This window comes from Anomaloglossus baeobatrachus, chromosome 3 (genome assembly GCF_048569485.1).
Source record: "Anomaloglossus baeobatrachus isolate aAnoBae1 chromosome 3, aAnoBae1.hap1, whole genome shotgun sequence".
In the NCBI taxonomy this organism is placed as follows: domain Eukaryota; kingdom Metazoa; phylum Chordata; class Amphibia; order Anura; family Aromobatidae; genus Anomaloglossus; species Anomaloglossus baeobatrachus.
Window position 1 is genome coordinate 220,029,087 of NC_134355.1, and position 21,758 is coordinate 220,050,844.

Below are 21,758 nucleotides of genomic sequence, written 5' to 3' on the forward strand. Positions count from 1 at the left end.
TATGCATCAAACTGAAGTAACAGGACAATAGATGGTGTGAAATATATTAATGTTTACTGTCTTATGTGATATTTCTAATTACAATGGATAGGAATGATATTTTAGACTCTGGAACCATGTGTCCCCCAGGTGGCTCTCTTGTTTGATATTGCTAATTGAATAAATTTATTGAAAATAAAATAAAATAAGATTTTATAGTAAATTGTATCGATTCACTTAATTCTTGGTCGGTACTCCGGTGCCACGTTTTGGTAGTTCACCTGCCATGATTAACCTATGACTTAGTGGCAGCTATAGGCTGCCATTAACTCCTTATTACCCCGATTGCCACTGCACCAGAGCAATTCGAGAAGAGCCGGGTAAGGTACCGGGACTGTCACAGGGGGACGTGTGCAATCCATAGGGGGCCATAGGCAGCACAGGGGGACGTATGCAATCCATAGGGGGCCATAGGCAGCACAGAGGAATGTGTGCAATCCATAGGGGGCCATAGGCAGCACAGGGGAACGTGTGCAATCTATAGGGGGCCATAGGCAGTACAGGGGAACGTGAGCAATCCATAGGGGGCCATAGGCAGCACAGGGGAACGTGTGCAATCCATAGGGGGCCATAGGCAGCACAGGGGAACGTGTGCAATCCATAAGGGGCCATAGGCAGCACAGGGGAACGTGTGTCAACACAAGGGGGCTATATTCAATATAAGGGGGCCATATCCAGATTAAAGGGGCTAATTTTAGGATGGGGGGCTATGAGGGACATATACCCTATATGATTTGTTAGACGGACACTGGCATTATAAGATGGACCCCATTTAACATTAAAAAAAAAAATCTCTTTTCCTTCACCAAATTTGGGGGTGCGTCTTATAATCAGGTGCGTCTTATAAAGCGAAAAATACAGAAATCTTCAAAATTAAAAAACTCAAAATGCACTGTTACAAATTATTAGGCACAGTAGAGTTTCTAAATTTTATATGTGTTTTAAAGAACTGAAAATGCTCATTTGTGGAATTTGCAGCATTATGAGGTCACATTCACTGAAATAAAAAGCTATTTAAATCCAAAACATCCTAATAGGCCAAGTTACATGTTAACATAGGAACCCTTCTTTGATATCACCTTCACAATTCTTGTATCCATTGAACTTGTAAGTTTTTGGAGAGTTTCTGCTTGAATTTCTTTGCATGATGTCAGAATAGCTTCCCAGAGCTTCTGTTTTGATGTGAACTGCCTCCCATCCTCATAGATCTTTTGCTTGATGATACTCCAAAGGTTCTCTATAGAGTAGAGGTCAGGGGAAGATGGTGGCCCCACCATGAGTACATCTCCTTTTATGCCCATAGCAGCCAATAACACAGAGCTATTCTTTGCAGCATGAGATGGTGCATTGTGATGCATGAAGAGGATTTTGCTTCTGAAGGCACGTTTCTGATTTTTGTACCATGGAAGAAAGTTGTCAGTCAGAAACTCTATATACTTTGCAGAGGTCATTTTCACACCTTCAAGAACCCTAAGGGTATGTGCGCACTAGGCGTTTTTTTCACGCTGCGTTTTTATGTGCGTTTTTGTCTTAAAAAACGCACCTGCGGCAAAAAAAACGCGGCAAAAACGCATGTGTTTTTACCACGTTTTGGTGCGTTTTTTGCTGCGTTTTTGCTCTCTGCGTTTTTAATCAGTGAACAATGCCATTAAAGATTGTTGATGAAAAAAAAAAAAAGGTCTTATGTCATTTCCTTCTCCAATATGTTCTTCATTGTATGCAGGAGAGCAGACAGCTGCAGATTTAGTGTATGTAGGAGAGCAGACAGCAGCTGCAGAACTACAAGGCTCAGCATCCTCCATCCAGGACTGTATGCAGGAGTTTTTTGCCAAAAAAGAAAAAAAATGACATGGGCGTCACTATATTTTTGTATGCTAGCCAGATACAGCAGGCAGGTACGGGCTGCTCCCAACCCCTAGCTGCCTATTTGTACCCGTCTGGCAATCAAAAATATAGGGAAGCCTCTTTTTTTTTATTTCATGAATTTCAAGAAATAATTTTAAAAAAAAATGACGTGGGCTTCGCCCAATTTTTGAGTCCAGCCAGGTACAACTAGGCAGCTGTGGATTGGAATCCGCAATGCATGGTGCCCATGCTTTCTGGGCACCCCGCTGCGAATTGCAGTCCGCAGCCACCCCAGAAAATGGCGCTTTCATAGAAGCGCCATCTTCTGGCGCTGTATCCAACTATTCCAGCTGCCCTGATGTCGGGTGGCTCGCTGGGTAATAATGGGGTTAGGGCTAGCTGTATATAGTCAGCTGGCCCTAAGCCCGAAATTCATGATGTCACGCCAATATTAGACATGGCCGCCATGAATTTCTAATAAAGATAAAAAAAAAACACAACACAGAAATATATTTTTATTAGAAATAAAACACAACACAATTAGTGACTCCATCTTTGTTGAAATAAAGAACACCCCTCCGCAGTAATCCTGGGTCAAGGGTCCCGCGCAGTCCAATCCGGATCCAATATCATCTGATCGGTTTGCTGGAAGGCGCAGGAGCAGAATGGATGTGGATCAAATGGACAAAGCTGTGTGGATAACGAGTTCTCTACACGAAGCTGGGAAGCAGGAGAGCGATCACACAAGATGGAGGCGCTTATTGTGAATACGTTTTCCAGTTTTGAACTCCCTTTTGTGGTCAGTGCTGGTGGTGCAGTTGATGTTTGGAGCGAAAGCTACACACCTGTGGAGGACTGGCAATCCGGGTCAGATTGGGCTATTTAACTAAGTAGTTTTCTCTGGTTACTTGCCGGTGTTCGATTGCTCCTGTGTGTTAAGGACATTCTGTAACCAGCTCTGCTCACTTCCAGAACTCCTCTCAGATAAGTGGTCTTTGTACCTTTGCTGTTTGTTTTCCACTTTCTTGTTGCTTTCTCTGCTTTGATACTAATGCATGATTCCTATTTTGTCTGTGTGAAGTTCGTGGTGGAATGGGATCATTCCCTGCTAGGAGTGTCTGTATACTTTGCTCCATGATTCTGCAAGGTTTGTGTTTGTCATGCTTTGTATTAATTCAGTCCCTCATCTGTATTAGTGTTTTTAGATCCCAGTAACATCTGAGTGCTGGTACAGTGGGGGAGAGGTTGTGTGACCTCAGGATTTTTCCATATCAGAAGTGCTGGTATATATTAGGGTTTTTACGGTTGCAGACAGTTGCTCTTTCCTATCCTTTCCTATAAAGATAGTTTGGACCTCACCTTTGCTGAATCTGTCTTTTCTGGTTTTGAATTGTATTTTTCTATATCACTGTAGCCTTTACATGTGGGGGGCTGGGGGGGCTATCTATTTATCTTTGGGGACTACTTCGAGGCAGATTAGCTTTCTTATATTTCTATCTGTGAGATTATTTAGTTCTCCGGCTTTGTCGAGGCGTCCAGATCATCGTAGGCACGTCCCACGGCTACTGTTAGTTGTGTGTCAGCCACTCTGTTGCCTTTTTGAGATTCCGCATTTTTGATTCTCCTCGGTCCCTGAATCATAACATTGAACTGGACCGCCCCTAGGTGAGTATAGTAAAAGTGTTTTTTTTTTTTTGCATTCCACAAAGCGGCCTGGGCTCTTCTATACAGCATTCTAGAATACTGTATATATGTAAATAAGGGCCCACTGGTGGTGGCCGCAGCTCATAAGGGAAAAACCCTTTAAATGGATAGTATACCACACAAAATAGATAATAAATAACATTTGCCAGATGTCTACTGTACACCAGCAGCATTTTTGAGTAAAAAAAAAAAAATCTATATAAAGTGGAACCTCGGTTTACGAGTAACTTGGTGTGCTAGCATTTTGCTATATGAGCAAAGCTTGCTGTAAATTTGTAACTCAGTTTACAAGCAAGCTTTGCTGTACGAACAAATACTCACCGCACACACTTCCGGTTCCGTACTTTCACTGCACTCTAACCCTCTCTTGCTGTCTGCACAAGAGAGGGTTAGAGCGCAGTGAAAGTACGGAACCGGAAGTGTGTGCGGTGAGTATTTGCTCGTACAGCAAAGCTTGCTTGTAAACTGAGTTACAAATTTACAGCAAGCTTTGCTCGTATAGTGAAATGCTAGCACACCAAGTTACTCGTAAACCGAGGTTCCACTTTATATAGATTTTTTTTTTTTTACTCAAAAATGCTGCTGATGTACAGTAGACATGCTGATCTGCCCTGCTGCATATGCAGTCTTTGACCTTTACTCACTACTGCGTATTGCACTACTTTTCAAAGTTAGAAAATTGTAACACTTTGAGACAGAAAGACGAAAGAGAAAGAGAACAGAGAAAAGTCAGAAAAAAAGACGACAAAAAAAAGACAGAAAAAAAAGACAACAGACAAAAAAGACGACAGACAAAAAAGACGACAGAAAAAGTCTAGATTGGTATAAAACTAAAGAAAAAAAAAATTGTGATACACAGCACAGAATGAATACAGCTACAGGCTGTAACCCCCGAGGTTCCACTTTATATAGATTTTTTTTTTTACTCAAAAATGCTGCTGATGTACAGTAGACATGCTGATCTGCCCTGCTGCACATGCAGTCTTTGACCTTTACTCACTACTGCGTATTGCACTACTTTTCAAAGTTAGAAAATTGTAACACTTTGAGACAGAAAGACGAAAGAGAAAGAGAACAGAGAAAAGTCAGAAAAAAAGACGACAAAAAAAAGACAGAAAAAAAAGACAACAGACAAAAAAGACGACAGACAAAAAAGACGACAGAAAAAGTCTAGAATGGTATAAAACTAAAGAAAAAAAAACTGTGATACACAGCACAGAAAGAATACGGCTACAGGCTGCAACCCCCGGCGGTGTGCGTTATCTTGGCGAAGAGGAACTGCATGCAGATTTTTAATTTTTAAAAAACAATGTGCGGTCCCTCCCCCCCATTTTGATACCCAGCCATGATAAAGCTGACAACTGGTATTCTCAGGCTGGCAAGGCACATGCTTATGGGGCTCCTCCCAAGCTAAAACTTGCAACCTGCAGCCGCCCAGGATTGTCGCATCATTAGATAGATTTTCCTGGAACTTTACCCGACTCATCCTGATTACCCTGGTGCGGTGACAATTGGTTTAATAAGGGGTTACTGACAGCTCACTGTTGCCACTAAGCCCTACATTATTACTAATGGGAGGAGTCTATGAGACCACCCATTACTAATCTGTAAGTGAACAGAAACAGAAAAAGAAAAAAAACCTTTATTTGAAAAAATGTTTCACCAACATAATAACCACAAAAACACCCCTGCATGTCCGACGTCATCCACACGAGGTCCCATGACGCAAACCAAAGGCACAGTGCGAGGGCACAGAACATGACATCACTTTTGAGAAAGACGACACGCCAAAACGCAAGTTGGGAAAGGGAGCACTCCTGGGCAGTCAGGTAATTGGTTTGGCTTGTGTTACACTATATAGCACGAGTGAGTGGCATTCACTATATATGTGGGGCTACCAGTGGGATTCATTCATATATGTATGTGGCACTGATGATGATTAATTGCCATGTCCGGTTACCGGTTTGTATATTATTTTGTTGCTGTACACTACATCTAGGACGAAATTAGTTGCAGCTGCCCACTATAGTATTACATGCATCACCTTAATTATTCATAAAAATATTTTGGGTAATACAATCTGCCCAGTGGTGTATGCCCCCTATAGTTTGGGTACCCCCGGGTTTTCAGGTAATTGAATTGTATTGGTTATACTATATGGTATTTGAGAGTTGTGCTTATTACACATGTGAGGCTGCTATTGTATTCCATCTATTCATATATGTGATATTGAAGTTGACTAATTGTTACATTTGGTTACTGGTCTTTAGGATTGCTGTGCTTTATATTTAAGATATACTAATTAATTGCAGCTGTCCACTATATACACATTGTTCATCACATTATTGATACCTAAAATAATAACTTATGGTATCTTGATACTTAATAACTCTTAGTGTACTTTAATATTTTGTCTAAATTTTATCTGCAGAGTAGTGTGCCCCCTATTGGTTAATCTCACCATTATTCTTGTCCACCATTTTTAATCTTGTTTGTTCATTTTTATAATAATAAAAAAATGTCTTAAATTTGTTAGTCTTTTTTGAGCAATTGGTTGTAGATTAAAATTGTTTAGCACAGACGGATAGTGGTAGGATGACCAAGTTTGAATACTGGGTAAAATTTTGACTAATCTTGTTATGAAGTATATTCTGACTTAACTGTGGCCTTCAAGCAGAGACTGAGCCAAAGCGATGAGCCATGACGTCACTCAGGTTATCTGCGGTCACAGCTGGAGGTTCCCACGGTCCTCCAACCTATGACCACAGGTAATCTGACCTCAGGTGACCTCATTAAACTCAGTGACTTCACCTCAGATGAGATGACAGACCTGCATATCTTGGAAGAAAGCTGCAATCGACAAGTGTGCTACTATAAGTGTACTATAATGAATTAGACCAGAATTTAATATGATGCACTTGGTCATTCATCATCACTGCTCTCTAGTCATCATCTAAATCATAGCGTTTATGCTTTTCCCAGGTATGTTTGAAACCTACTCCATTTTTCCCATGATCTGATTTCCCCTGCCTGTGTACATTTGTCAGTTTGGTATGTTTGTAACTGACCACTCCATCACTCCCTCACCACTTTTCTTTATGACCCACTTGCTTTATTCACCACATCTGGGCCCAGCTTTGATTTAAAGAGAACCTGTCAGGTGCAATATGCACCCAGAACCACAAGCAGTTCTGGGTGCATATTGCTAAGCCCTGCCTAACCGTCCCTGTATCTAGTAGCATAGATAAAGAGATCTTTAGAAAACGTATTTCTAAAGATCTTTTATCATATACTAATGAGTGCAGGGATTAGTTGCAAGGGAGTTATATCCCCTGACTAGTCCACCCTCTTAGCATGTTAGTACACCCACAGGACATGCCAACATGCTATTCAATGCAGCATCACCAGCAGTGATGCACATACCTGTGTTCGCTATGACCGCTGTTCTGAATGTCCAAAAAAACAAAAACAAAAAAAATGCTCCTTCACCCCAATTCCACTACCACCCTCCATTAAGCTCCCCTCTTTTGAACTGCACGCTGTCCATATCTACTTCCCCTTCATCTGGCTGTCATCTACTGCCTCCTCAGGGCCAGTCACCACCTTTCTTGACCACTTAATTTCCTTTCCGCTAACATACCCAGCATCATCATGAGATATTTCAACATTTCCATTGACACGTTCCACTCAGCTGTCTCTAAACTGTTAAGACTCACTTCCTCCTTTGGCCTCACTCAATAGTCCTCTGGAGCTAGTCATAAAGATGGCCACACACTGGTCCTCATCTTCACCCACCTCTGTTCCCTATGTAACCTCCCAAACTCACCTCTCACTTTGTTTGACCACAACCTACTTACATTCTCTTCCGTCTCTTCTCCAAGTACACAACCCCACTCCAAAGTTTCACACTCTTGCAGAAATCTGAAACACCTTGATTTACACTAACTTTCTCAGTCCCTTCTCTAGCTTCTTTACAGGACGCAGATGCTGCTGCCGCCACTTTATTTAATACCACAATCTTTGCAGCTCTAGAGTAGGCTACCCCCTCACGCATACCAAACCCCGCAAGATCACCAGGCAACCTTGGCACACAAGCCAGATTAAAGAACTTAGATGGGCTTCCAGTACTGCTGAGCAGAGATGGAATAGGTCTCATTCCATCAAGCACTTCATCACATTCAAACAGTCCCTCCCCACTAACTGCTGAAAAACAAACCTACTTCTTATCTCTCATAGCCACCCTCACAACCAGAAACAAATAGTGAAAACTTTCAACTCTCTCCTCCATCCCCCAGCTCACCTTCCTCTCCTCTCAACTGAGGACTCTGCATCTGTCTTCAAGCAGAAGACTGACATCAGATTAAACTTTTGCCCACAATCCTCACAGCCACTCCCCACAACTACTCAGCCCTCTTCCTCCAAAATCAGTTTCTCCACCATGACAGAAGATCATCTTTCCTCTCTTCTCTCAAGATCACATCTCACCACCGGTCCAGTTAACCCACTCATGTTCCACCTCATCCCCAATCTCATCACAGTCTTCATGCCAAGTCTTCATGCCAACCCTAACCCATCTCTTCAACCTATCACTAACAACTGGTATATTCCGGTCATACTTTAAACATGCCTCGATAACACCCATCATCAAAAAGCCTTCCCTTGACTCATTCTCTGTCTAGTTATTGCCCCATATATATCCCTTCACCACTATGCCTCAAAACTACTGGAACAGCATGTACATCTTGAACTGTCCTCCCACTTCTTCTTGCTCCCTCTTTGACCAGCTACAATCTGGCTTCCAACCACATCATTCCACTGAAACTGCACTAACTAAAGTCAACAATGACCTACTAACTGCCAAAGCCAAGCAACACTACTCTGTCCTCCTCTTCCTGAGGTGAGGCAGAGTTTAATAAGGTCACCTGAGGTCAGGTTATCTGTGGTCATAGGTTCAGGACTATGGGAACCTCCATCTGTGGCCGTAAATAACCTGATCTGCCTGAAGCCCACAGTGTCCTGTCATGTTCTGTACACGCTGTGCCTTCAGTATGTAGCAGTGCTGGAATCGCCGTAGGACCATGTGGGGATTAAGTTAGACCTGCAGGGGTGTTTTGGGGGTCAATTGACGAAAGAGGGTGATTTTTGTATTTTATTTCAAATAAAGGATTTTTTCAGCGTTTATTTTAACTTACAGATTAGTAATGGGGATTGGAGGGAGGGGGGTTGTCTCGTTAGCCTCACATTACAAATCAAGGGAGGGATTAGTGACAACTGTGAGCTGTCATTAACCCCTTTTTACCCAGACTGCCACTGCATAAGGGCACATCGGGAAGAGCCGGGTCAAGTGCCGGGATTGTTGCATCTAATGCAGGGGTGTCAAACTTGGCTGGGTGTATGGGCCGCACAGAGGAAATAAATAATTTGGGGGGCCGCATTCTTTGCAGGACAAGTGACATTTTTTTTGGTACCTTTTTTTTTTAACACACCTTTGGAACACTGGTTTTGAACATTTTTCACTTATTTATTATAACAAACGTGCACGTTCTTTGTTTAAATATTACAAAAAAAAAAAATTTGATAGTAAGAAAAAACCAGTCTTTTTTTTAACATTTTATCCCTTTCTTGTAACTAATAGTGTTACAATTAGCACCATATAGTAATTTTGGCCAACATCCTTTAGTAATATTCCCCATCCTTGTCTCCTTGTAGTATTGTGCCCCATCTTACCCCCCAACCTACAGTAATGTGCCCATCCTTGTCCCCATCTTGTAGTAATGTGCCTCATCCTTATCCCCATCCTATAGTAATGTCCCCATCCTATAGTAATGTCCCCATCCTATAGTAAGGCTGCTTTGCTTTCACACATCTGTTTTTTTGCCGTCAGGCACAATCCAGCGAATTGCGGATAAAACGGATCCGGCATTGGATTTGTTTTATTCCCCATAGACTTGTATTAGCGCCGGATTGTGCCGGTTGGCCATACGTTGCATGCAATTTCTTCGTCCGGCTGCCAGAAAGGACGCAGCATGGAACGTTTTTTTTGTCTCCGGCAAAAAAACGGACCGCGCTGGATCCGTCGCTGTCCAGCATGTTGTATAATGGAAGCCCATGGGCGCCGGATCCATCGTCATCCGACATATGACGGAATCCAACGACGGATCCGTTGTTTTGAACTGAGCATGCTCAGTATCACAACGGATCCGTCAAAACAACAGAAGAAACGCATGGAAAAAACTGATGCGATGGACCCTTTTTTCGCCAGATCCGTCGCATCAGTTTTTATGCCGGATCGTGCCTGACAGTGAATAACAGATGTGTGAAAGCAGCCTAGTATGCCCATCCTTGTCCCCATCTTATAGTAATGTCCCCCAGCCTATAGTAATGTCCTCGGCCTTGTCCCCACCTATCGTAATGTGCTTATCCTGTAGTAATGCCCCATCCTATAGTAATGTCCCAATCTTATAGTAATGTTCTCCATCCTTGTCCCCTTGCAGTAATGTCCCTATCCTGTAGTACTGTGCCCATACTATAGTAATGTCCACATCATATAGTTATGAGCCCATCTTTGTCCCCATCCTGTAGTAAATAGCCCATCCTATAGTAATGTCCCCATCCTATAGTAATGTGACCACCTTTTCCTCATCCTGTAGTAATGTGGCCATCCATGTCCCCATCCTGCAGTAATGTCCCCATTCAATAGTAAGGTGTTCATCCTATAGTAATGTCCCCATCCTATAGTAATGTGCCCACCTTGTCCCCATCGTATAGTAATGTGCCCACCTTGTCCCCATCGTATAGTAATGTGCCCACCTTGTCCCCATCCTATAGTAATGTCCCTATCCAATATTACTGTGCCCATCCTTGTAATGTCCCCATCCTATAGTAATGTCCCAATCCTATAGTAATGTCCCCAGCCTTATCCTCATCCCATAGTAATGTACCCACCTTGTCCCCATCATTTAGTAATGTTCCCAGCCTTGTCCCCATAATATAGTAATGTCCCCAGCCTTGTCCCCATCCTATTGTAATGTGTCCACCTTGTCCCCATCCAATAGTACTGTCCCCAGCCTGGTCCCCATCCCATAGTAATAATTACTGCGGCCCCTGCACCGGCCACGATAGTCAACAGGGGGACGCTCCTGGGGGCTGTACGAAGCAGCCTGAGGGGCCGCATGTGGCCCGCGTGTTTGAGACCTCTGATCTAATGGATGCAACAATCCTGGGAGGCTGCTATTTTTAGGCCGGGGCTGCCCAATAACCAAGGGCCCCCCAGCCTGAGAATACTAGCCCCCAGCTGTTGGCTTTATCACGGCTGTGTATCAAAATTGTGGAGGGGATCGCATGCTGGTTTTTTAATACAAAAAAAATAAATAAAAAATAAAAAGACACAGCCCACGTGATTGGATGCAGTAAGACACACTGTCACACAGGCTGGGGGTGAGGTCTGACTGCAACCAATCACAGATGCCGAGACTGCCAGTGGGCAGGGGAAGCAGTGCATATGCCTGAGGGTAAGGAGCGGTTCCGGAAGTAGAGTTACAGCAGCGCGAGAGACTGGTAAGTATAACACACTTGCATTAATCCCTGTTATGATCCGGAACCATGGAAGACCACCACAAATCATTGGCAAAAAGGTGACAAGAGCATTGGCAACTAATCTGGCCGCCATCCCCTTACTAACCAACACAACTAGAAGTAGCCGAGGGGTGAACTAACATCCTGTGCACCGCGAACCCAGCCGGAGAACTAACTATCCTAAAGGTAGGAAAGATGAATAACTCTCTGCCTCAGAAAAATAGACAAGAATAGCAAGCCCCCTACATTCAAAGACTGCGGTGATATAGGAAAAACACAATACACAGGTAGATGACAGGATTAGCAAAAGGTGAGGCCCCCGCTGACTAAAATAGGAAAGAACAGGAAAGGGACTGATGGTAGCCAGAGAAAAACCCTGCAAAATACCAACTTCCTGATAGTACAAAAAAGGCCCTCAGATCGCTCGATCTGAACTGCGTCCTATACCAGGTGCCCTTGTCATACCAATGAATAGAAAACAAGAATTATAACAAATTCAACAAGCCATAAACACATGGACCCAAAGGAGCTATACTCCACACAGAACGGCAGGGAGTTCCTCAACAATCCACTGAGGGGGAAAATCCCTGGAAGGAAATAAACTGAAACCAACCACAACAAATGACAAACCCAGATAAGCAAAGAACCAGACAATAAATAAAGATCAAGAACTTATCTGGAATGGATGTGGTGTAGAGCAGGATTAAGCAGGCTAGAGATACAAAGAACAACTGACATCCGGCAACAGCCTGCAATCAGACCAGGACTTAAATAGGCAGAGAGTTAGGAAAGGAAACACCCACTGCACAACACACCTGGTCTCTATCCAAACCCTTCCTGGCCACCAGAGGGAGCCTCCCAGCAGCCAAGACATAACTAACATTCACAACAGTACCCCCCCCCTTGAGGAGGGGTCACCGAACCCTCACCCACGCCACCGGGTCGCTCGGGATGAGCATGATGGAAGGCGCGAACCAACCTGTCCGCATGAATGTCAGAAGCCACAACCCAAGAGTTATCCTCCTGCCCATAACCCTTCCATTTTACAAGGTACTGAAGCTGACGCCTACTGCGACGGGAATCCAGAATTTTTTCAACCTCATACTCCAGATCCCCTTGTACCAAAACAGGGTCAGGAGGCGCTGCTGCAGGAACTGCCGGCTCCACATGTTTCTTCAACAAGGACTTATGGAAGACATTGTGAATCTTAAATGACGCAGGCAGAGTCAAACGGAAAGATACAGGATTAATAATCTCCGAAATCTTATAAGGTCCAATAATTCTGGGCTTAAATTTAGGAGACGGAACTCTCATAGGAATATTTTTAGAGGACAACCACACCATGTCCCCTACTTTAAACCGGGGACCAACAGTCCGACGCCGGTTGGCAAACTTTTGGGCAGTTTCTTGGGACTGAAACAATTTATCCACTACCTGCCCCCAAATCTGCTGCATTCAGTTGACCACCAAATCCACCCCCGGACAGTCAGACGCCTCAAGCTGCCCTGAGAGGAACCTAGGGTGATACCCAAAATTGCAGAAAAAGGGGGACACCAACGTGGTAGAGCTAGCTCTATTGTTAAGGGCAAATTCAGCCAAAGGCAAAAACGAAACCCAGTCATCCTGATCCGCAGAAACAAAACACCGTAAATAGGTCTCCAGGGTCTGGTTAGCCCTTTCAGTCTGACCGTTGGTCTGAGGATGAAACGCCGAGGAGAAAGACAGCTGAACACCCAATTTGGAGCAAAAAATCCTCCAAAACCTGGATACAAACTGCACCCCTCTGTCAGAAACAATGTTTTCGGGAATACCATGCAAACGGACAACATGTTGCAAAAACAAAGGCACCAACTCTGATGAAGACGGCAACTTAGAAAGGGAAACCAAGTGGACCATCTTGGAGAATCTGTCACAGATCACCCAAATCACAGTCATTTTCTGAGAGACGGGAAGCTCTGAAATAAAATCCATAGAGATGTGCGTCCAAGGTTTCTTAGGTACAGGCAAAGGCAATAATAGCCCACTAGAACGTGAACAACAGGGCTTGGACCTAGAACAAACTCCACACGACTGCACAAAACGACGGACATCTCGGGACAGGGAAGGCCACCAAAAAGAGCGTCTCACAAGATCCCGAGTACCAAAAATGCCAGGATGACCCGCCAAAACAGAGCAATGAACCTCAGAGACAACTCGGTCTCTCCATTGGTCTGGAACAAACAGTTTCCCTGTAGGACATCTCTCAGGTTTATCCTCCTGAAATTCCGCCAGTGCCAACCGCAGATCAGACGAAATAGCCGAGAAAACTACACCATCATTCAGGATAGTAGACGGTTCGACAACCTCCAAAGAGTCAGTGCAGAAACTCCTGGAAAGGGCATCGGCCTTAACATTCTTGGTGTCCGGCAAAAAAGAGACCACAAAATTAAACCGGGTAAAAAACAAAGCCCACCTGGCCTGCCGAGGATTCAACCTCTTGGCCGATTCCAGATAGATGAGATTCTTGTGGTCCGTAAGCACCACAACTTGATGCCTAGCCCCCTCCAACCAATGCCTCCACTCTTCAAATGCCCACTTCATAGCCAATAATTCCCGGTTCCCCACATCATAATTCCGTTCAGAAGGAGCAAACTTCCGAGAGAAAAAGGCACAGGGCTTAAGTTTACCCGAAGTAGCGTCTCGTTGAGACAGAACAGCACCTGCTCCGATCTCTGAGGCATCGATCTCAACTTGAAATGGGCGAGACACATCAGGTTGCTGCAGAACTGGGGCAGAAGTGAATCGCCTTTTAAGCTCCTGGAAGGCCACAATAGCCTCAGGGGTCCAATGCTCAGCATCAGCTCCCTTCTTTGTCAAATCTGTCAGAGGTTTGACAATGGCAGAAAAATTGGCTATAAATTTACGGTAAAAATTAGCAAACCCCAAAAACCGCTGCAGGGATTTTAGAGAAGTCGGTTGCACCCAGTCGTAAATAGCCTGAACCTTAACCGGGTCCATTTCAATAGCGGAGGGAGACAGGATGAAGCCCAAAAAGGAAATCCTTTGCACCCCAAAGAGGCACTTTGACCCCTTAACGTACAGTGCATTATCCTTAAGTATCTGAAAAACATCCCGTACTTGCCCCACATGAGAGTCCCAATCATCAGAAAAAATCAATATGTCATCCAAATACACAATAAAAAATTTACCAATAAGGTCCCGAAAAATATCATTCATGAAGGACTGGAAGACGGAGTTTGCATTAGTGAGCCCAAAAGGTATCACTAGGTACTCAAAATGCCCCTCAGGAGTATTAAAAGCCGTCTTCCATTCATCACCCTCCTTAATACGGATGAGATTATACGCACCCTTGAGATCCAGTTTCGTAAACCATTTGGCACTCTGCACTCTAGAAAACAGATCAGACATCAGAGGCAAAGGGTACTGATATTTGACCGTAATTTTATTAAGAAGACGGTAATCAATACAAGGCCTCAACGAACCATCTTTCTTAGCAACAAAGAAGAAGCCAGCACCCAAAGGAGAAGAGGAGGGCCGAATGTGCCCCTTCTCCAATGATTTTCTGATGTATGACCGCATGGCATCATGTTCGGGCACAGACAAGTTGAAAATTCGCCCCTTGGGAAATTTACAACCGGGCACCAACTCAATGGCACAGTCACAGTCCCGATGTGGGGGCAGAGAATCAGATTCCTGGTCATTAAATACATCACGGAAATCAGACAAGAAAGCCGGAACATCAACTGCCTGAGCAGACGTGAACGACACGGAAAGGTCCTGATGCAAACCTTGACAACCCCAACTAGTTACCGACAAGGATCTCCAGTCAAGAACCAGATTATGGGTCTGCAACCACGGAAATCCCAGTACCAAGGTGTCCTGTAGATTATGCAATACTAAAAATGTACAAGTTTCCTGATGCGCTGGTGCAACTCTCATAGGCACCTGGGTCCAAAATTGGGGTTTATGTTCTGCCAAAGGGGTAGCATCAATGCCTCTTAAAGGAATAGGAGTTTGCAAAGGAACCATGGGGAAACCACAATCCCTAGCAAACCCAAAATCCATCCAATTGAGCGCTGCCCCTGAGTCCACAAAGTCAAATGCAGAAAAGGAAGACAATGAGCAAATCAATGTGACAGACAAAAGAAACTTTGGTTGCAAAGAACCCACAGTAACAGAAGTAGCCAATCTCCTTTCACGTTTAGGGCAGACAGAGATGTTATGAGAAGCATCTCCACAATAGAAGCACAGTCTATTCTTCCGTCTAAACCCCTGCCAACTAACATTAGAAAGGACCCTATCACACTCCATAGGCTCCAAAGGCTGTTCCACAGGCACAAAACCAGCAGGTATCTTCCTGCGCTCACGTAAACGCCTATCAATCTGAATGGCCAAGGTCATAGAGGCATCAAGACCAGAAGGGATGGGAAATCCTACCATTACATCCTTCACAGCATCCGCAATACCCTTGCGAAAAAGAGCCGCAAGCGCATCATCATTCCATTTGGTAAGGACCGCCCACTTACGAAATTTCTGACAAAACGTTTCTGCAGAATCCAAATCCTGAGTTAAGGACAAGACCTTTTCTGCTTGGTCCACAATATTGGGTTCGTCATATAATAATCCCAAGGCCTGAAAAAAGGAGTCCACATCATTGAGAATCGGATCATCAGACGCTAAAGAGAAGGCCCAGTCCTGAGGGTCACCACGCAGCAAGGAGATGAAAATCTTAACCTGCTGTACGGGATTCCCTGAGGACTTAGGGCGCAGGTCAAAAAATAATTTACAATTATTTTTGAAGCTCAAAAATCTCGACCTATCTCCCGAAAAAAAATCAGGAACGGGAATTTTAGGCTCTGCAAGGGGAGTCTGTGCAAGATAAGACTCTATACGACAAACCTTAGCATCAAGATGAGCAACACGCTCACCCAATTCATCCATGCTAGACAAAAGGAATCTTCCACAGAACCCAAAGAAGAAGAGGAAAAACACCCAAAAAAAAAAAAAAAATTCTCAGCAGCTTTTTTTTTTCCTTTCTTTTTTCCTTCTTAAGAGTACCCTTTAAATTTGTTTGGCCGGATGTACTGTTATGATCCGGAACCATGGAAGACCACCACAAATCATTGGCAAAAAGGTGACAAGAGCATTGGCAACTAATCTGGCCGCCATCCCCTTACTAACCAACACAATTAGAAGTAGCCGAGGGGTGAACTAACATCCTGTGCACCGCGAACCCAGCCGGAGAACTAACTATCCTAAAGGTAGGAAAGATGAATAACTCTCTGCCTCAGAAAATAGACAAGAATAGCAAGCCCCCCACATTCAAAGACTGCGGTGATATAGGAAAAACACAATACACAGGTAGATGACAAGATTAGCAAAAGGTGAGGCCCCCGCTGACTAAAATAGGAAAGGACAGGAAAGGGACTGATGGTGGCCAGAGAAAAACCCTGCAAAATACCAACTTCCTGATAGTACAAAAAAGGCCCTCAGATCGCTTGATCTGAACTCCATCCTATACCAGGTGCCCTTGTCATACCAATGAATAGAAAACAAGAATTATAACAAATTCAACAAGCCATAAACACATGGACCCAAAGGAGCTATACTCCACACAGAACGGCAGGGAGTTCCTCAACAATCCACTGAGGGGGAAAATCCCTGGAAGGAAATAAACTGAAACCAACCACAACAAATGACAAACCCAGATAAGCAAAGAACCAGACAATAAATAAAGATCAAGAACTTATCTGGAATGGATGTGGTGTAGAGCAGGATTAAGCAGGCTAGAGATACAAAGAACAACTGACATCCGGCAACAGCCTGCAATCAGACCAGGACTTAAATAGGCAGAGTGTTAGGAAAGGAAACACCCACTGCACAACACACCTGGTCTCTAACCAAACCCTTCCTGGCCACCAGAGGGAGCCTCCCAGCAGCCAAGACATAACTAACATTCACAACAAATCCCCCTATCCCTTCTACCATCATTTTAAAGTGCCTGATTTGTGTCCCCATAGAGTTATGTGAGGAACGTTGTCTGGCCAGATATCTTGGATCAATTCTGGTCCAAATAGTTTTGTTTTTGTTTTGTTTTTGGAAACCCAGTTGAACCCACCAATCCCAGAAATCTGCCGGTTCTCCCTTCACTACTCAATGGACAACTTGAGATAGCCCTTAGGGTATGTGCGCACTTTGCAGTTCAATTCTGCAGCGTGTAAGTCACTGCGTGTGCGTCTCAGAACGCAGCCGAAAAAGCTGTGTTCTGGGACGCATTCGGCAGAACGCAAAGTGCGGACATTCCTGGAGAGAATTCATGCATTCTGAATGCTTTCTCTGCCATAGACAGAGTGGGAAAAGCATCCAGAACGCACATTTTTCATAGTAGGCACCCACTCGGCTCTGCAGCATCCCCATAGACTTGCAGCAGAGCAGAGTGGGACCGCACTGTCACTGTCATGACTGGCTGCGGGACAGTGCCGCGCGATCAGAATGAACGCGGATGAACTTCACCCTACTTCATTAAGATCGCGCGGCTCTGTGCGTGTGATGCGGCTTGATTTGCGGTCACACATGAAGGACTCACCTGTGATCACAAATCTCCTGAGTGACTGCAGTGAGCCACGCGATCAGCTGTGCTTTCACTCAGGTTACTCGCGGTCACAGCTGCAGTCCTCCACCTGAGAGCGGTGGCCGCGAGTTACCTCAGTGACAGTACAGCTGATCGTGCAACTCACTTCAGTTGCTGCATGGAGCTCACAGGAGCGGCGGTGTTCTAGTGCAGAGCTGGAAGCGCCGTGGGACCTTGCGTGGATTACGTCGGACCTGGAGGTGTTTTTGAGGGATTAATAAAGTGGTGAAAGAGAGTGGTTTTTTTGTCTTTCATTACAAATAAATGATTTTTTGGATGTGTGTGTTTATTTACTTTAACTTACAGGTTCATAATGGAAGGTATCTTGGGGAAACGCCTGCCATGATTAACCTAGGACTTAGTGGCAGCTATGGGCTGCTGTCATTAACTCCTTATTACCCCGTTTGCCACCGCACCAGGGCAATTCGGGATTAGCCGATAAAGTCCCGGGACTGTCGCATCTAATGGATGTGGCAATTCCGGGCAGCTGCTGGCTGATATTGTTAGGCTGGGGAGCACCCCATAATGTGGAGCTCCCCATCCTGAGAATACCAGCCTTCAGCCGTGTTGCTTTACCCTGGCTGGTATCCAAATGGGGGGGGACCGTGCGTCGTTTTTTTTCCATTTATTCATTTATTTTTTTTTACTGCTTGATATAGACACGCCCGTCGGCGGCTGTGATTGGTTGCAGTGAAACAGCTGTCACTCAGCGTGGAGACGTGTCTAACTGCAACCAATCATAGGCGCCGGTGGTCGCGGGAAGCAGGGAATACGTGATGGATTAATGAGCGGCCGGCATTTTCAAATTAGAAGACGCCGCCACAGTGTGAACGCCGTGCTGCGCAGCGCCGGTGATCGTGGATCTCTAACTATGAGAGAGGGGGTGGGAGGGAGAGACCGACATGGACAGAGAGAGAGATAGAGACATAGAGAGAGAGACCGACAGACAGAAAGACGAAAGACCTGCCTTTGTTATGTTAAATAAAAACATGTGGATCGCAATAATAATGCAATGCAAGCGCACGGCTTAACATTTTGGCAGCGATTTACTACAACTCATTTCAATGGGTGTAGAACACTGCCAAAATGGCAAAAACAACTGACATGCTGCTTCTTTGAACGCATGGTTTTTGCCCAAAATTATGCAAATTAAACGCAGCGTTTGGAAACGCAAAGTGCGGACAAGAAATTCACCTTTTCCATAGACTTTGCTGGAAAATCAAAACGCATGCCTGTTGTCAGGAAAACGCTGCAGTTCAAAACGGACCTAAAAAGCAGCTGAAAGGCAGGTGGAAACAGAAAGTGTAGACATAGCCTTAAACGGAATTTGTCTGCAGGTTTTTACTATTTAATCTGAAGACAGCAAGTTGTGGGGGTTAATAGAGGTTTCAGGGATGTGTGTCTTATCACACTGAATGCAGTTGTTTACCTGCAATATTTTAGCTTCAGGAGATTGTCACTGCTGGACTAGGTCAGCTGGTCAGACTTTCCCTCTGCTGTGATTAGCAGATCACGGTCTATAGATTTTGTCTAGACCACCATTATCGTCATATCATACATTATTCATTGAAAATTTACAGTTAATTATATTTGTCATTTTGCCTAGTGTCACTTCCTGTTCCTTTATATAAATCTATTTATATATATTTAATTATTGTGCCCAGTGGGCTCTTTCTTATTTTTTTTTTCACATAAAGTTTATTAAACTTTATCTCTGCACTAGTTTTATGTACAATTGCACTTTAAACTAGTATGTTGCCAGTATATAAAGAGAATTAATAATCGTATAGGTCTTTTAATGCTTACATAGTATTCATATATGCTCTGGGTCTGTGCGCATGCCACATCTGACTGTGCTCCAGACTTCAGGCTCTCTGCCATTTGCAGTGCTGACACACACACAGCTGTCCTGCTGTTTCCAGAGAGACAATGGGTGTCTGTGTTTCTCCGGTAGGAGGCCAGAAACATTTTTACAAGAAATGAGGTCATGCATACCCAGAACACTTAGCGCCCAATCAAATGTCCTGATCACATGAGCCATTCTCCAGTTTGTGACTGAATCCTAAAATGTACACTGCGAACCATTCTCCCCACCCTGACACACTCCCTGAGGAAGTCATACAAAACGCACGTTGGGGTGGAGGGACGCGAGACATCAGACAGCTGCATATATTTGCAAAGCAGCATTTCCAGGTATTTATTTAGGATTAATTCCTTTATTGCCCAATCTTCCCTCTAGCACTTGTTACATGGCTCTGGCGAATAAACATTAGGTGATTATAACTGCAGGGTGTTGATATACAGAGATGGATATATAATCCTATTTCTGATAGCTTCACGAATGGTTTACATATTACTGCTGTCCAGGTCCCTTCTTAGTGAGGCACTTTCTTGTATTTTAAATAAGGATTTGCATATAAAAATCCTTAATAATAAAGGTTATATTTTAGAATTAGTTATTGTTTTGGTGTCCCTCTTCCTTACATTTACTTTCGACACCTTTTTGATCTGTTAGACTTTGTATAAAGCCTAGACTTTGTATGAAGCCTGGGTGGAGGGGTAGCTTTCTCAGCTATATGCTAAATCTAAAAATGGGTTGTGTCAGAACTGCTGCACACAGTAATCTAAGTGATACATCATTAAAATCGGGGTCTCTTTGCCTACATCATGCTGCTCTTAGATGAGGTAGAAAAAAGCTGGTAACAGATTTCCTTTAAAGAGGTTGAAAAAGTTCAGAAATAATTCAGCTCGGTAAGATTTTTCTATTTACTTGACAAAATGTGGCATTTATACAGGGGTGTGTAGACTTTTTATATCCACTATAAATTTGTTTCATTTCTATTTTGTTACCGATAGTTTTATTTTTACATATTAGTATTTTTGTTTGGTATTTACTGGTTCAATTATTTATATTGTAGGAAAAACAAATACATACATTTTATTTTGAAAATAAAACATTATTTGAAAAGCAGATAAAATGGTCTTACCAGGCGGGAGTTAGACATTCAGATATAGCTTGCAAACAGTTACTTTAACCATTTTTTTTTATTTTTCTTTTTTTAATTTCTCTTTTTTCAATTAGTACAATTTATTTTTTTTTCCCCTAACAAAAGGATACAACAGACAACTGATGAGGATTTATTGTTTGATTTTTGTAGTATATATTTCCTCATTATTAGGCCAGTCATGAAAAATGTATGCTTCTTTCTTTGGAGAAAGCCCTACATTACATTGGATTTTTATAGACAAGAAAATAAGAAAGAATGAGACTTACCTGTAACATAAGCTCACAGTCATCTCTTCCGACAAAAATCATTTCCCTTGGAAGTCTATGTCGTGTGCCACCACTGCTCACTAAAAACCACGATGTCAAACTCATCTTTAAATGTCTTTTTAATCTTTCAGATATGAAAATCCTATAAACAAAGAATATAAAAGAAACACATTTTTAAAAAATATTCAGTTTGCGTGTTTTGCTGAACAGCAGCACAAATTTGTGTTTTTATCAGTTTAACCATTTACCTTCCCTAAAAACTACATTAACCTCACGAAAATGTCAAGTCAATGCCCACTGCAGTGTAAACAAAAAAAAAAAACCAAGGAGAGCCAAGATTAGATGGGTGGTGAGGGGGGGTTGTACCGCTTTGAGAAAAAGAATAAAATAAAGACAAAGAAAACAGAAGATCATATGTACCCCAAAAATGAAGGAAACCTAAAAAAAAACATACAACAAAAAAAAAGAAACTGTCACACACATAATGGCCCAACACAATATAAAAAAATAACAAAACAAAAAACACTTAGTGTTGTCTGATACAATAAACATTTGTGTTAATGGGCCTATGTTAGTGTCAAAACAAGCAAAAAACAAAAAATAAAAAAATCACCACACTTATTACAGCCCTGGAGTTCCTTTGTATAGCTGACTGCACTCACACGCCAGACTCCTGGCTGCCACAGTCAA

General features: G+C 43.3%; 1 protein-coding gene across 8 annotated transcripts in view; it reads right to left on the bottom strand.

Annotated features, from left to right (window-relative positions):
* CEP170 (centrosomal protein 170) overlaps nt 1-21,758 on the bottom strand; it is a 974,470-nt gene that overhangs the window by 917,521 nt on the left and 35,191 nt on the right. For 6 of the 8 annotated variants that reach the window (XM_075339727.1, XM_075339731.1, XM_075339735.1 and 3 more), the window contains exon 2: nt 21,069-21,210. In XM_075339727.1, coding sequence (XP_075195842.1) covers nt 21,069-21,173 — 105 coding nt within the window. In that variant the 5' untranslated portion in view covers nt 21,174-21,210. Of the gene's footprint in view, nt 1-21,068; nt 21,211-21,758 lie in introns of those variants that run through there. The other 2 variants (XM_075339734.1, XM_075339730.1) reach the window with 2 other exon arrangements.